The sequence below is a fragment of the Sander lucioperca genome, chromosome 5, assembly GCF_008315115.2.
Source record: "Sander lucioperca isolate FBNREF2018 chromosome 5, SLUC_FBN_1.2, whole genome shotgun sequence".
NCBI classification, from domain to species: domain Eukaryota; kingdom Metazoa; phylum Chordata; class Actinopteri; order Perciformes; family Percidae; genus Sander; species Sander lucioperca.
In genome coordinates this window covers 42,316,510-42,332,746 of record NC_050177.1, presented here as the reverse complement: position 1 = coordinate 42,332,746, position 16,237 = coordinate 42,316,510, and the positions used below count along the sequence as shown (strand labels likewise).

The 16,237-nt window shown below is 40.7% G+C and overlaps 1 protein-coding gene across 1 annotated transcript in view; it reads right to left on the bottom strand.

Annotated features, from left to right (window-relative positions):
- Positions 1-16,237, bottom strand: part of LOC116041127 (seizure protein 6-like) — a 222,950-nt gene that overhangs the window by 105,526 nt on the left and 101,187 nt on the right. The window contains exons 2-3 of the mRNA XM_031286987.2: positions 13,647-14,183; positions 2,391-2,524 (exon numbers count right to left, since the gene is read on the bottom strand). Coding sequence (XP_031142847.2) covers positions 2,391-2,524; positions 13,647-14,183 — 671 coding nt within the window. The remainder of the gene's footprint in view (positions 1-2,390; positions 2,525-13,646; positions 14,184-16,237) is intronic.

The following is a 16,237-nucleotide window of genomic DNA, read 5'->3' as shown; positions in this document are numbered from 1 at the left end:
CAAAACCTTAGAAAGAAAAGGCAGATGAGAGACTGGTCTAAAATTTGACAACACTGTGGGGTCAAGATTAGGCTTCTTAAGTAGGGGCCTGACCACAGCATGTTTGAAGGCAGCTGGGACAGAACCTAAACTAAGACAAGAATTAAAAAAAGTAAGAAGACTCGACCCAATGGTGCTATTAAAAACCTCCTTCACCATTCTGGCGGGAACAATGTCTAGGGGACCATTAGTGGGTTTCATTTGTTGTACAACCTCACTAAGTAACGTCAGTGAAAGTGGTTTAAATTCCTCAAACACAGCTAAGTGTGCAGGAGAAGCAATGGATGGTACAATGGAAAGCAATTCTTACCAGTGTATCTTGATTGGGAATCAAATGAATGCAAAGAAAATGACTTTATGAACTTGATTTTAAGATTTGTATTTGTTTATTATATATTTAATCTAGTCACACATTTGAATCTAGAGTCAATGTTAGGGTTGGGTATTGTTTGGTTTGGATACCGGTGCTAAAGCAGTACTTTTAAAATGGTACTGGTGCCTTAACGGTGCCTGAACCGATACTTAGTAAAAAGTAAAAAAAAAAAGAAGGGTACTAAACAGTTGGCGACATTAAAGAATGGCTTGTTTATTGCTAAGGCCATATTGTCAAAATTAAATGTTTAATAATAATGTAATAACTATAACAATAACTTATTTCACTAGTAAATAGCTGTTGAATGACAAAAACAACCACCAGATGGGAAAAAGGCATTTAACAACAACTTTGAATGCACCACGAGGCTGTAAATTACCAGTTTCATTGAACGCACCGTCTGTGTTTTTCCGACAACAGCAGCTGCAGATTGTTACATCCCGGTGTTGGAATCCTCTACAGTGAAATACAGACAAACTTTACACCGTTTAGCGTTAGCTGTCAACATTGTAACCGTGTTTAATTCAGCTACTAGCTAGCAGTAGGCATAACGTCGAGCATAGTGTTAACTAGTGTCACGTGCAGAAATGTTTCTGTTGCCTGTAACGTCTGTTTCAGAGCATCAGAGAGAAGTGCAGACATAGCAGTGGCACCAGAATGAGGCACCAAAATCCGCGTTGCTAAAAAAAATTACGCATTATGCTCGGCCCTTAAAGTGCCCATATTATGAAAAAAATCACTTTTTCTGGGATTTGGGGTGTTATTTTGTGTCTCTGGTGCTTCCACACACATACAAACTTTGAAAAAAATCCATCCATGCTGTTTAGAGTGAGATACGGTTTCTGAATGTGTCCTGCCTTCAGTCTCCGGGTGAGCTGTTCAAAATCGGCACGGCTTGTGACGTCACAAGCCGAAACGAGCAGGCTAACCGCAACCATTAGCTCGTAGCGTTGGCATGCTGACGCTATGGCTAACGCTAGCATGCTAACGCTAGCATGCTAACGCTAGCATGCTACCTCGTTCTCAATAGCAAAGCACTGCTACAACACACACAAGTTCACCATACTCTACAAAATAACTACTTACATGTGCGCCCTCATTTAGAAGTCTCCCAGCTAATCCTGCCTTGTAACTGACCGAAGTTGTAGAAACAGCCTTTCTTTTACTGTCTATGGAGCTAGCTAGCTGACATGATCTACATCTGAGCTACTGGGCATGTGCAGTGCAATCAAAGATAGTACAAAAGAAGAAGAAGAAAAGAGGTCTCACTCTGTAGCTAAAACAGAGACCAGCTGAAAAGAGGATCTGCAGCATTGAGAGAGAGCACTGCAGTACAACACAAATATGGTGTTTTTTGAAAATTAAACCATGTAAACCTATTCTGGTACAACCTTAAAATACAATTATGAACCTGAAAATGAGCATAATATGGCTGCTTTAATCGCATCGCGATTAATGCGTTAATGCTGACAGCCCTAATATATATATATATATATATATATATATAGCTGAAAGTATGTTAGTAAAAATGTACTCTGAGTAAACCTTACTGTTACATCTTTTAAAGGAAAAGGAAGGGGTGGAGGGAGGGTAATAAAACATTGGATATGATGATGATGTTATATGATAGACCCATTAAATTGAATAACACATTTAGGCTACAAAATAAAGTCCATTAATGTGTCAACGTATACACATCAGACTACAGAGACTACAGGGATCAGCTACTATTTTCTCCTATCCTAGCAGTGGACCTTACACCACAGCGCTGTGGAGGAAGGTCTGGCAATGCTAGACTAGACTTGACTTGAGGCCTCCCATACCTCTAGCCTATGAGGTGTCCTATGAAAACCACAAGTTTTCTTTGAATATCATACAAATCTGACAGTCTCGTTTTTAGCATTGATAGCATGAATTTCACAAATTATATCACACCTGCGTATATGTAGCTGGCTGAATGGATGGATGTTGCTCTTACCTGGACCTCTACTCCATAGCCCATATAGACAGTGATGATGTAGCTACAGTCCATGGTGGAATGAAGAGCAGAGCTGGACTGTGGTGGAGCCTCTATGTATCCTTCTGGCCCAGTCAGGTTCAGATGGCAGGGAACTGCAGGGACAAACAGCACAGCAGCATGGAAATGATTCTGATGGACACACACGGACACCAATTGTCCAGCTTGTATTTACGTTCATAAAAGTGCATGTTTTGCCGCTGACAGACTCAGATTTATATTCTAAGTGTCTGACAACATTATGGAAAGGATTTCTAACGAGGTCGACCTTTCTGTTAAAGAGTAAGATCCTTTTTTGAAAATAAAAAGTCTGCAAAATTGCGTTCGCTAAACCCACCAGACTCCATGTAAATAAACAGTAATTTTAGCATTGTAAAATATGGGCATTGTAGAATATCTCTGAGCTCTGAGGCTTGTTCTGGCTGTCTTGAGCCTGTGCGTGTAGGGTGCGCAACTATTTCATTCCAATTTCGGGTCTGTCAGTCACAGTGAAAACCGGGGACATTTCCGGGGACTGTCCCCGGAAAGCGGGGACGTCTGGTCACCCTATTTTAAACCCCTCCAGAAATGGCCCATCCCAAATGGTCCAAAAACTCTTATCTGTTAACTTCTTTAAACCATGATCTTTCCATAAGCTTAACCAGATCATTTTAGTTGTTGTAATGTTGTAATGTTCAAAATCTGACGAAAATCTTTTAAACCGACCTTTGTCAATCTGAAATGAAGACAGATTCAGCAACTGCATGGCCTATTTCTCGCTTAAAATGTTTTCAGAAACACGTTTCGGTGAACTATTTTAGTACAATATGAGATCGTATTCTGAACAAGCCGCCATGACAGTCTGTGAATTTCTGGAGAAAAAAGAACCACGTGACGCGTTTGTCCAATCAGCTGCCGGTTTTCATTTTCTGGGAAATAATCAGACTGTTAATGGAAACAATACAGAGCAGCGTCACCTGCTGGTATAGAGATGTATTACGTTCCGCGCACGCGCATAGCGTACGCTCAAGTCGGCGTCGCCTCAGTGTGTTCTGAAGCATTTTTTGGACCTCGGGACCCGACTGATCAGTCCGACTGGCTTTTCTGCCGACGGTCGGCCCGTCTGGTTGGTGTGTCAGGGCCCTTAGTGTTGCATTTAACACTATTGACCATACCATCCTGTTACAGAGACTGCAACATTTAGCTGGCATTAAAGGAATCACACTAAGCTGGTTTAAGTCCTATTTATCTGATCAGTCTCAATTTGTTAATGTTTAAGAGGAATCCTCCAGGCACGCTAAAGTTAGCCATGGTGTTCCACAAGGCTCAGTGCTTTGACCAATTCTATTCACCTTATATATGCTTCCTCTAGGCACTATTATTAGGAAACACTCAATTAACTTTCACTGTTATGCGGATGACACTCAATTATACCTATCAATCAAGCCAGATGAAACCAGTCAGTTAGTTAAACTTAAAGCCTGCATTAAAAACATAAAATCGTGGATGACCTACAATTTTCTGATGTGAACTCAGACAAAACCGAGGTTATTGTTCTGGGCCCTAAACACCTCCGAACCTCATTATCTAAAGATATAGCTACTGTAAGAATAATATATTGTGTAAAAGTAGAATGTCCTGTAACCTGGGATTGCCTCGCTCTCTCCTCTTGTTTGGCATGTGTAAGATAAGACGTGTTCAAATTTACTGGCGCAAAAGTGCTCCTGATAAACATTTGATAAACATTTGGAACAGAATGCACCTAATGAAATATCTTAAAGTAACAGATTAATCTTTGAGTCAGGAAAGGGGGGGAAGCGAGAGCAATTCCAGGGCTAGCGCGCATTTCGCTATCTTCTCGGGAGACAGAACGTCCAAGCTGTGTCCAACTGATGAACGGCAACAGTAACTATGACGGAATGATGAACCTGAAGAAGGATAAAAGAGTAGACCAGAGAGAGTTCTGGGTCAGAGCTGAAAAGACTGTTTGGCAGCAGGAGGAGACAGTCGTGAAGGGTTCTGAACCATATAGATGTATATATATATATATATATATATATATGATTGTATCACTTGCAATATAATTTTTACTAAAGATTTGTTATAACTTAAACTGAGCGAATCCTGAGTATTATGGTCTACCAGTCAACGAACACAGAGGTAGCTTAAGAAGTGACCAAGTGGAGTCAGAAAACGCTGACCTTTTGAGCCTGAGCAGAGTTCGGTCATATTTTTTTCTTCATGGTGACCCCGATGTCTGGTCAAGACCAGAACCCGAACCAGAATTTTTTTTGGCGGACTTCACACACCGGACTCTTCTCTCCATATCCAAAACGGTGCACCGAACTTAAAGGTAAGAGAATGCCTGTTTTTGTCTTTTATAAGACCAAAATTCTCACATTCGGACCTCAAACCTAAATTGCTTTTGGATCTGTGAGGGTAAGACATCTTGGTTTTAATTTAAATTGGACATAAATTCATGCAATTGATATTGCAAGGATAAATAGGCCTACACCTCTACAATCCGTGATCGTGTTTGAAAAGAGGGGATTTTGAGACTGCCGTGATCGTGCAGCCGGACACTGTGAACATGTGTTCCGTTAACAGATTATCGTGAATGTATAATCTGAGAAAAAAAAATTGATTCTCGTTATCGTGACCGTATGACATCAGAATTACCGTGATCATGTTATCTGAAAAGAATTGATATTCCAGAGCCGTGATCATGCTGTCTGAACAAGCGCTTTTGTGTACATTATAGTCTGAATTCGAGCGGTACCAAAAATTTTTAAATTAGAATTAGATATTGCATGCTATGTGAACTGACTGCATTGCTGAATGCTGAATGGTTCCAGTAGGAAGCTGGGATCTGAATGCTGAATGGTTCCAGTAGGAAGCTGGGATTCGAGATATGGTGTAAGGGCAACTTCTTTTGGAGAATTTGTGAAAAAAATTTATAAATAAATAAAAATATTCCTTCACAACTACCTGACCTTTATCAGAAAAAAGTGCAAAGGTAATCACACATGGGGCTCTACTCATAGCAATCCTGTCTCGAAACCCAAGTGGAAAAATGTTTATGTGTTGGCAGTGTTGATATGTGTGTGGCAGTGTGTGTTGTTTCATGTGTGATAGTGTTTTGTTTTATATGTGGCGATTGTGAGGATTAAGGAGTTTGGGTTGTCTTTTTTTGGTTTTTGTACTAGTGCTGTATTCTAGATTGTGGCCATTGCACAGATTAAGGAATTAAGATAAAAGGAGCTTGCTACTCCTAGGAGACACGTTGATAATATAACTAAAGAGAAAGCTTATAAGTGATATAAAGATAATATCATATATAATAATCTACATATTTGGTGGGGCAAAATACTATGTGTTAGATCTATAAAAGATAATAATATAATATACTTGGTATATTAAAGGGGGTAAACGATTGTTGTAAAAGGGAAAGACACAGAGCAGACGGCGGAGAGAGGAGTGCATCGAACGGCAGTCAGAGCGTGACTGGATCGGGTTACAAGGAGGCTTTTCCAGCGGGGAGGAGTCTGCCGCAGACCTGCTGTCTCTGAGCTGTTCAGCACACGAACATTAAAAAAAAAACTTGAATTGACTCAAATGCCTCGGAGGAAAAAGTTGAGAAAAAAACAAGAGGTTGCCTTCCAGGCCAGCTTCCTCTGGAGACAGTGAGAAAAATGTTAAATCCTCCTAACCTGAAGTGCAGTAGTGCAGACTTAAATTTAACAACAGTTACTTTCACTCAGAAGTCAAATTGACCATTGACCTACTTCTTGCCTTTATCTGAGCGATATTCACTTGATAGTTTTCCTATTAATGGGTTAAGACATGCCTTGAATATCAAGCAACTTGGTATAGATAAATTACATTTTATGAATTCTGTAACATTTTCATTGAATTTCTGTGACAGCTTCAACCAAGATTAGTAGCAACTATGTTAATTCAGTTGGTGTGTCAGGAAATGTTTAAAGTACATTTGACTGTTCTACTTTTGAGCACCAATAACATAGGCAACTTTTGAATTGAATTGGGGAATTACTGGAATTGTTGGGTCTTTGTAAATTATAGAGTGTGGTCTAGACCTACTCTATCTGTAAAGTGTCTTGAGATAACTCTTGTTATGAATTGATACTATGAATAAAATTGAATTGAATTGAAACATGCTTTTATGACTCAGTGCTGCCCAGATAATTTATTGGGAAGTGATCTCATATAAAAATTTTAATTGGATTGATGAAAAGTTGATACAAACATAACTTAGAACAATTGTGTGTTATCAATGGAAATAGCCTGACATAAACATCAGTAAACTATTTTTGGATGAAGCCTGTAAAATGCACCCTTTACCTTTAACATGATAGAAGGACGCTGTGTGTGATAATGTAAAAGCAGACAGCTCGTAATCAAAGATATATTTTGATTTTTTTTTTTGGTTAATTTAACCCTGAACACCAGAGATTGTTTACAGTGTATAATTAATCTGTTCATGTCTTACAGCCACAGTTAGGCCCCGTTCAAATTGAACAATCAAAAATGATGCCACAGGTTTGCAATATGTCCTTAGTCTGTTTAAGCTATGCCTTCTCTAAACCTCACACCTAAAATGAAAAAAAAATACAAGTCATTGAGTTTACTGTTTCCTTCAGTAAATACTTGCCACCTGTTGCTTAAACCTTTTCCAGGTAATTACACACGTTTCACGAGAGGAGGACAGGGAAAAAGTGTGCACGACTGAGCTTGTTTTGGTGTGGACATCACTACCAACATAGGTAACTACTTAGCCTCATGGTTTGTTAATCAAAGCGCCAGTAGAGCTGATGTTGACTGTGTGGAGGCAGTTCGAGAACCTATCTTCCATACTCCACAAACAGCACCCAAACATGTCCCATACTGAGCAAGAAGGGGCACTCCTGGTAGCACTGTTGATGACAGAGTGTTCATGGGTCATAGAACCCGATGTACCCAGAGGCTAGTTACCAGACGGGTTCAAAGCACGCAGTCAGATTGGCGGGTGGGTTTGAGTCATTCTTTTCTGGTGGACAACAGTAAACAAAATTTGAATTGTATTACAACAGCTTTTTGCCAATTACACACGTGATGCGGAGAAGGGCATAGCTGAGCCAGCTGAGACCGACTTCTCTGATGGAAGAATTAGCAGAAAATTTAAATGTTTAATATTGATATTGATGCTTAAATTATGTACATTATGACCCTAACCGTTTGGATGCATGGAATGTTTGAAAGATGGAAAGACATGATTATGATAATATTGGTCTCCATTGCTGTGTTTGTTAGCATCCTCGTCTGTTGTGGCTGCTGTACATCCCCTGTCTCAGAACTCTAATCAATAGACTAATAACTACGGCCTTATCAAAAGAGGGTGCTCCCCCAGCCTATCAGATGTTAGAAGTCAGTATAGCCCTAAGCAAGACATAGGTTTGAAGTATGAGTTTACAGTTTTAATAAAAGTAGATGTTTGTTTTGAAGTTTTTGCTGTCACACGATGTTTAGAGATTTCCACAAAATAAATGTAACCATTGGTATAGTCATAGAGATCAATGTAAATGTGCAGCTTACACTAGTGGCTAGAATCTATATAAGAAACACACACCACACCACTCCATCATTTTTATAACCATTATAGTTTATTCTTCACTACTCTGGATGGCATTGAACTGGCCTCCAACACTACTGTCAGAAATCTAGGAGTTATTTTTGATCAGGATATATCCTTTAACGCCCACTTAAAACAAACCTCAAGAACAGCCTTTTTTCACCTGCATAACATTGCCAAAATTAGGCACATCCTGTCTCAAAACGATGCTGAAAAACTAGGCCATGCATTTGTTACTTCCAGGCTGGACTATTGTAATTCCTTACTATCAGGTTGCTCAAATAAGTCCCTTAAGACTCTCCAGCTGATCCAGAATGATGCACCTTATTGTCCCACTAGAGCACTGCACTCCCAAAATGCAGATTTACTTGGGAGTCTCTAAAAGTTAAATGGGAGCCAGAGCCTTTAGCTATCAGGCTCCTCTCCTGTGGAACCAGCACCCAGTCTGGGTCTGGGGGAGGGTGTGTAGCCACAGTCATGGCGTGCCCCCTCCCTATCTCTACTTCTCTTCATAGAAAGCTTATATTTAGGGAGTGAGGAGTTGCAGTGTTCGCCTAGACCGGCGGGGGAGGGTGTGTAGCCACAGTCACGGCGTTCCCCCTCCCTATCTCTGTTTCTCTGCGGCTCTCCGCTGTTATAGTTTTAGATTGCCGAGGGACTTACTTTGACACACTGAGCTCCTCTCTCCTCTCTCTTTTCATCTGTGTGCAAATGCTTGTTACTAACCTAGCTCTGGGGAGCTTGTTCCCGGAGCCCTTATGTTTTCTTGCCCCGCAGTTTTCCCTGGATTAGGGTGGCACCTAAATCATGGTATGCCCTGCAGTGCCCTGCTACGCCTTGAACTACTACAACAACTACTATTTCTAGTCATAGTTCCATTATCTTTATTGTGACTATAATTGCCACTGTTCATCATACCCCCAACCAGCACCAGCAGACAACCGTCCACCAAGAACCTGGGTCTGTCCGATGTTTCTCCCTAAAAGGAAGTTTTCCTCACCACTCAAGGTTTCTGCCTAAAAGGGAGTTTTTCCTCGCCACCGTCGCACTAAATGCTTGCTCTTGTGGTAATTACTGGAATTGTAAAGTGTCTCGAGATAACTCTGTTATGATTTGATACTATAAATAAAATTGAATTGAATTGAATATTGTACTGTAAGTGTTCTCATTATGAGACCTTACCTTCTTAACTTTATTTATTTTTCTCAAGAATGTGGCCACACAGTACATATGCTATTTACAACTGGCTGAGATTTGATAACAATGCAAGCCAGACCATCTGAAGATGTGGTCCAGCTAGTCAATCCCATTCTTTCTGTCTGCTGTGAATTCTGCGTGTATTAACAAGAGTTTTTCCTGATCCAGATCAGATATCCAGATTCAGATCACAGGTCTAAAAGGGATATCAGTCTTGTTAAGGAAAAGCCAGGATGAACAAACATGTACTGTAACTCTATTGAACTACTGTACAAGTACAGACAATGTTATAAACACACTATCTGACATTGTCTGAAGGTTTTCTGCCTCTCCAGCTGGCTTTCTAAGCAGCTCAGCCCTGTGATGGGACAGCGGAGGACAAAATATTTCCTAGTGGCCTTCGGGGGTTTCTGCTCTACCACCTCCATCCCTCCCTCTCTCTGAGCTAAAAAGTAAACTTTTGCTGAAGTGCTTCCTTATGAAGAAGAACATCACTCTGTATCCCCTCGGCCCTGAGTGTCCACTCCAGCATTATTTTGCACTACAGTGCTGTCCTTCACCCTGTGTTACAGTGGGCTTTGTGTATAGTCCTGCTGTCTGTGCTTTGACCGGCCATCACCCAGCACACAGATCTGGGGCCCGTTTCAGGAAGGAGGTTTAACAAACTCTGAGTCTAACCCTGATCTCTGAGTTGATATACCCCGAGATGGGAAACTCTGAGTTTTCGGTTACAGAACAGCTGATTCGAGTTGGTTCAATCAACTCAGAGTAGGTTCACTCAGAGTTAAGCGCGTGCACCACCACTATAAAAAGGCAGCATAAATGGAGTCATGATACTATGATTCACCATGGTAACAACCACAAACAAACTGGTCGGCGGAAATATGCGCACATACAGCGAGTTTGAACATGTATTTTGTTAAAAAAGAGAGAATTTGCGTGAGAGAAAATTGCTGCTAGAGTAAATTCTAGAATAAGTTCCAATATAGTGTATTAATATCTTATTTAATTATAAGTATAATATTACTGGTGAAATGGTATTGAACCTATAATCTATTTCATTTAGGTGCAATCTTGCGGGTGAAAAAGTACTAGGCCTATTAATCCCATTCTGAGGCTGCAGCACCATCAACAGAATTCTTATTCATAATCTTTTATTTCAAAGGGTTTACATCATTCACCTGCAATACTGTGGAACTCATTTTTAATGGCTCTTACTGGTTTGTGTCCAGAAAACACTACAACAAACGTTTAAAACACGTTTCAGAGCGAGTCACACTCTTCTGACGGCACTTTGCTACAGTGGCTTTACTAATATGCTCCTCATCACTAATGTTGTAAAGAAAACTGCTGTTTGCAAAAAAACATAATGCGACACAAACAACCTGCTGGGATGTAGAGCATGTCCATGATGGGTGACGTTAGTGATATGAGGACAGATAAGGTTATGTAGGCTACATAACTGATGCACTGGGAAGAAAATCGATACCGCTCAAATAGGAAGTTATCTGGAAATAAAAATGCATCTATAGTCGCCTCAATATCATCTACTGATGTATGTTTAACTCCCTGCAAAGTAATAAAGCTTCTTCATCAATGGGATCGTCAACAAAAGGAAATGCCATGTTTTGAGAAAAAAAAAGTTTTATAGTCTGCCTAACATGGTTAATAAACCAACACTGTTTTTTATTTATGCAGATAACAAACTGTGCTAAAATGCGCCTGATACAGACTGAATGAATGAATGAGGAAATGAAAGAGTGCTGTGTCAGAGGGAGGAGACCGAGAGAAACTCGAGATATAGTGAAGAAAACCTGTTCCCGACCAGGTTAGGTTCACAGGCTCAGTTTACCATAGTAACTGACTCTGAGGTTAAGTTACATCTCTTTCTGAAATGGGCTAGAGTTACCCCTCTCTCTCAGGTTTGATTAACCTCCCTTTCTGAAACAGAGTTTCCCTCATCTCAGGGTTAACAAACTCAGAGTTTTCACTAAACCTGTTTTCTGAAATGGGGCCCAGCTGATTAATCAAGCTGCTCCAGTGACGGTTCTAGACCATTTCAAATAGAGGGGCCAGGTTGGGGCCACATGCCATTTTAGGGTTACCAAATATATTAAGCACAAGTGTTGCATGCCACCAACCATAGGTTGGGTTCTACAAAAGACTAACGATACACATATAACAATAAACACAAGAATACTCATTCAGAGTTAACCTACGTTTTATTTATCACTGCAGATGAATAATATCCCCTCTTTGGGGATAAATATGGGGTTAAAATGTAAAAGGATTACATAAGATTATTACATGTGTATGTGTACAAATTCACGAATATTTTTCGTTTTGTTTTGATGTAAGTACTTGGCATATGTGTGTGGTGGAATTTCCAGTTTATGAACTCATGCTATGTAAGTTGAGACAGTGGTACCCAGGTGTCATTCAGGTCAGTGTCCAACATAACCTCATAACCTTTCCAGGCAGAGGAGTACTTCAAATTTCAGTCTCAGTATATGATGGGAGACATAGCAGCTGTATGATAAGACTGTGCTGCTCACCCTGCCAAGGCCATAGAGAAAGTAAACACATAACGGATTTTGTCTGAGCTGAGATATCCATCTGTATATTCTACGCGCCGGTCACTGCTCTCTCTCTCTCTCTCTCTCTCTCTCTCTCTCTCTCTCTCTCTCTCTCTCATAAAAAGAGACAGGATGAGTGGGGAAAACTGTGGTAATTGTCTAAGCCTATGTGGCTGTGTGTGTGTGTGTATGTGTGTGCGTGCGTGCGTCTCTCTCTCTCTCTGTCCATCCGTCGGTCTCTCTCTCCATGTGCCTGATCGCATGTCTCGCTGTGAGAAGTCAAGACAGCCAAAATCATAAACCTGGCTGTTTAATTTTGAAATGTGTTTATTTTGGTAAAATATCCGGCTGCACTGTGGTCTCACTGTATTTGATTACCTGCATGGCCGGACTTGATGTGGATAACAGATTGGATAACATGGATGCCGAAATGGGTCTGGCCTTTCTCCCAGAGTTTGACCATTAAGAATGTTTATGCACCAATTTCTGCCTTTTTTTACATCAGTTTATAGTGGAAATGTCTATATGTAAAGGAAAACACAAGTGACAATTCTAAATATAAAAACAAAATGAAATATAATGCAGTAAGGCTCTCAGACATTCTGTATTAATTTCAAATGTTTATTCTCCTGTGGATCAACTTTATGGTAGTATCTGATTCAGACCATCTGATGGACACGGAGCCCCGTTTGGGACTGGTCTCTGGATAATACAAAGTTTAGAGAAGTGGCTGTACACTGCTCTTCATCGAAGGTGGAAAACTACAGACGAAATACACGGAGCATGGACCTGCGGATACATGTCTGCGGCAGCATGCCCACAGCAGAGCGTTCATAATAATCAACTGAAGCTGCTACGCTGACCACGGAAGCCACACGCACCTGTGCACGCATCACGCTGCTCATCTCTATTTTTACGGAGACAAAAGACACAGAGCCCCTGGTCAGAGTAAAGACGACTCACAGCAGTACAAACTTTACAAGTCAAAACTGAGCACACTGAGCAGCTCTCGCTGGCAGTACGATTCTTTGTTTTTGTTTTTCATTTGACAGGGACAATGCACAGCTCCTTAGCAGTACCAGAGTTAGCTATAAGCTAATTTTCATCTGTAGTCCCTTGGCAGGAAACAGAGAATAACATCTTTGTCAGAAAGGAAACAAAAGTGGAGTACAAAAACGCTAACACAACAGTAAAGGACAACAATCAAATGTCACAGTATTAAAACTTGCCCACAACAATAACAACAACAAAAACCACAACACAAAAACACCACTCCGACAACAAGAACCACAACATGAAGACAACACTACAACAACAATACAATTTAACAACATTAAAACGCCAAAACAATAGTACCAACAATAAGATCACAACATTAAGACACCACTACAACAGGACTTCACAACATTAAGATTAGTTGTGAACAAGTTTGCTCAAATATTGGTCGGGACAATTCAGTGCTCCTAAAAATACATGCAAACCCACGCCCCATAATCAGTTGTAATTTTTTGTCTCACAAGAAAAAGGCAAATTTATTCACATACAACTGACGAAATCTTTCTCTTGTGTAGCATTAAGGGGCTATAACTAGCGTATCGTTGTGCAACCCTGTGCTGTAGAATGACAATGATGAACCGTGAACTTAATAAAGACATTCTTCATATTACAATTAAAATCACCTGGCTTACTTCCCAGGCCACATGCACACCCATACTGCATGCACACAACAACACTTTATTAAATAGAGAACATGTTCCCCTATCGTTGTTTTCCAATCATCCTAAGAAATGTGATTCTTATGTATGTGGTGTATTTAAAAAGGCATACTAATGTTACCTGGACTGTGCATGGTGGTGGTGATGGTGGTGGTGGTAGGCTCCTCTCCATTCTGCTCCAGCCCAGGCTGACTAGGCCTCTCTACATCTCCCTCCCTGGCAGCAGCAGCAGCAGCAGAAGAGGGGACGGCGGCAGCATCTTCTGGATCTTTTAAACCCACACTGGTGACTGGAGCAGGGGTGTTGGAGTGAGAAGTGGCTGCAGATGCGTGCTTTAAAAGGGTTGCCTGCATGTCAGCGCTTCCAGCACTCTCATCTGAAGCCCTTTTCTCACCTTGATCCAGGCGAGTCCCGGATGGCAGGGGGGGGGAGCTGGGCTGAAAGCTGGATAACCCACTGTCTTCAAAGTAGTTTGGCTGACCGTGAGGGCGCTGGGGGGGATTCCTGTAGAGTGGGTGGTGGTTGGGAAAATTGACAGGCGGGGCAGTGGTGACAATGGGGGGCCTCCTGCCCGTGTCCTGGGTGGTGGGGTACAGGCTGGCCCCGCTCTCCGCAGGGCCCCCTGGGGTCAGAGATAGAACGTCCTCAGAGGCAGACGCTGCGGAGAATGAAAGAGAATAACAGATGTGGTTGGATGGATGTTGATTCATACTAAAGAGTCATTAAGATTCTGGTTCACCATTACAAAAGCTGCATTTGTTGTCAATGTTTGAAAATGTATTGAAATGTAAATTTGTTGGATATATATAATATATAATAATCTTGTTCGTAATACAAAACGTTGAATGCAATAACTAGATCCTCTGTTAGTCGGTGTCTGTAAAGATGTCTGAAAAGGCTTTCCCTCTTGGAGATATTTTCCTTGTATCATAAAGTGCATTCCGTATATGTTTGTTATTGCATTTTGGGTTCATTGTTATTATTGCAGGATAAGCCCAGTTGTTTCAATTTCAGCAGCATAATAGAAATGGCAGTAATAGTGAGCCAATCAAGAGCAGTATGTATAGCAAATGTCATACACAAAGCAGGCATTCAGACCACTGCCACAGACTCAATAATGGCTTGGCCGTGCAGGTGCAGAGACGTCTGGCTTCACTTTCCCTGTCTTTTCTCTGCTTTGGCTCCAAACCTCTCCATCCACAGCCATTTAACACACTGTCAATCCCATTTTGGTTAATGATGGGTCATGATGCTACATCAAGCAACCAGCCTGTGTCATAACACATCTCTGCAACAAAGGCCAAGAAGCCTTCAATCCAAAACACAGAAAGTGCCAAAGCAGCCTCATTGTAGCAATATTTAACAGATTAACATGGTAACATGCCACCTTTTTACTTAAAAGTCAAAACAGTATTTATTTTCCTGAATTTCTTTTCTTCTGGACTGGGGTAATAATTCAAATTTGTACTTTTTATTGGAGAAAATGGCCATAAAATAATCTTTCTCATCTTTGTGTCAAAATAAAAATTTCATAAATTCAGATGTAGGATTTTTGTTGTGTGTTATATGAATATAAAATTCAATTTTTTATTTTTTTTTATTTTCTATTACAGGCTGAGTTAGGTCTTTTCCCCCCCTATAACAGGAACATTTTTCCAACCTGGCGTTTGCTTGTTGTATAAAAATATTATATAATAATGCATTGAGCTTTATTGTGTTTTTATCATTGGTGCTTTTTAACAAGTAGAACTGTTGCAGACAGTGCAGAGTTATACATGTCTGAAGGCACCAGGGCACAGCGTCTGAACCTCCCGCCCCCCACACTTTTCCAATGTCAGAATTTGGTTGCATTCAACAATTACTGTAACTTTCCGAAACCAATAATCACACATTCATGCCTACTTGACGCAGTGATTGGTTAGGTGTGTGGAGGTGAGACAGTCAGCAGGGTTTGAACTTCTCTTTCAAGCTCTCTTCATGTGTTCTCTTTATTTTACTTTCTGTGAACAACTAGGTGCAACACCATGAATGCCTTCTAGAAGACGAAAGTATGTGTCGTTATCCCTATATGTTCAATTTAGCGTGTCTCACTGCTCTGTATGACGGCGGGTCCTTTTGTCCCGCCTTTGAGTGTGGCCATTCAGAACAGCTACACCTGTCTTTAGATGTGGTCGAAGAACACGTCACACAAACTAGTTTGTTTCAAACTCTGGCCTCCAACTTACTAAGTGGGCTCCAGCGCCACTTATCTTTCTTACCCTCTGTACATTTTGTTTGCACATATCCTGTTGCATTCTAAATAGCGCAGATACAAAGCACACAACAGACTTACACTGCATGAAAAGATACACATCTCAGCTCCAGTAGATTTTGCTTTGAGCTTCATTCCTAGAAAACTGGTCCCAGGTGGTCTGTGTTTCACAAAGTGTTTGATTAAACACAAAATGATTAAGGAATATGCTACATGTGAGCATAATACCTGCTGAAATAATAAAAATAGTAAGTCTCAGGCCCACCTTAAACACAGTGCTTTAAAATTGTGTAATAATGCAAAAGCCACCTTAAGGCCCCTCAGTTTTTGTGCTTTAGTGTCCATGTTACCAACAAGTACTTGGAAGCGTTTGCAGCACTGGGAAGAAGATGAATGAAACAACTATAGTGCATTATGCAATATTGTTAAAACCTGATGTGGTGGAATTGCACATTATGTCG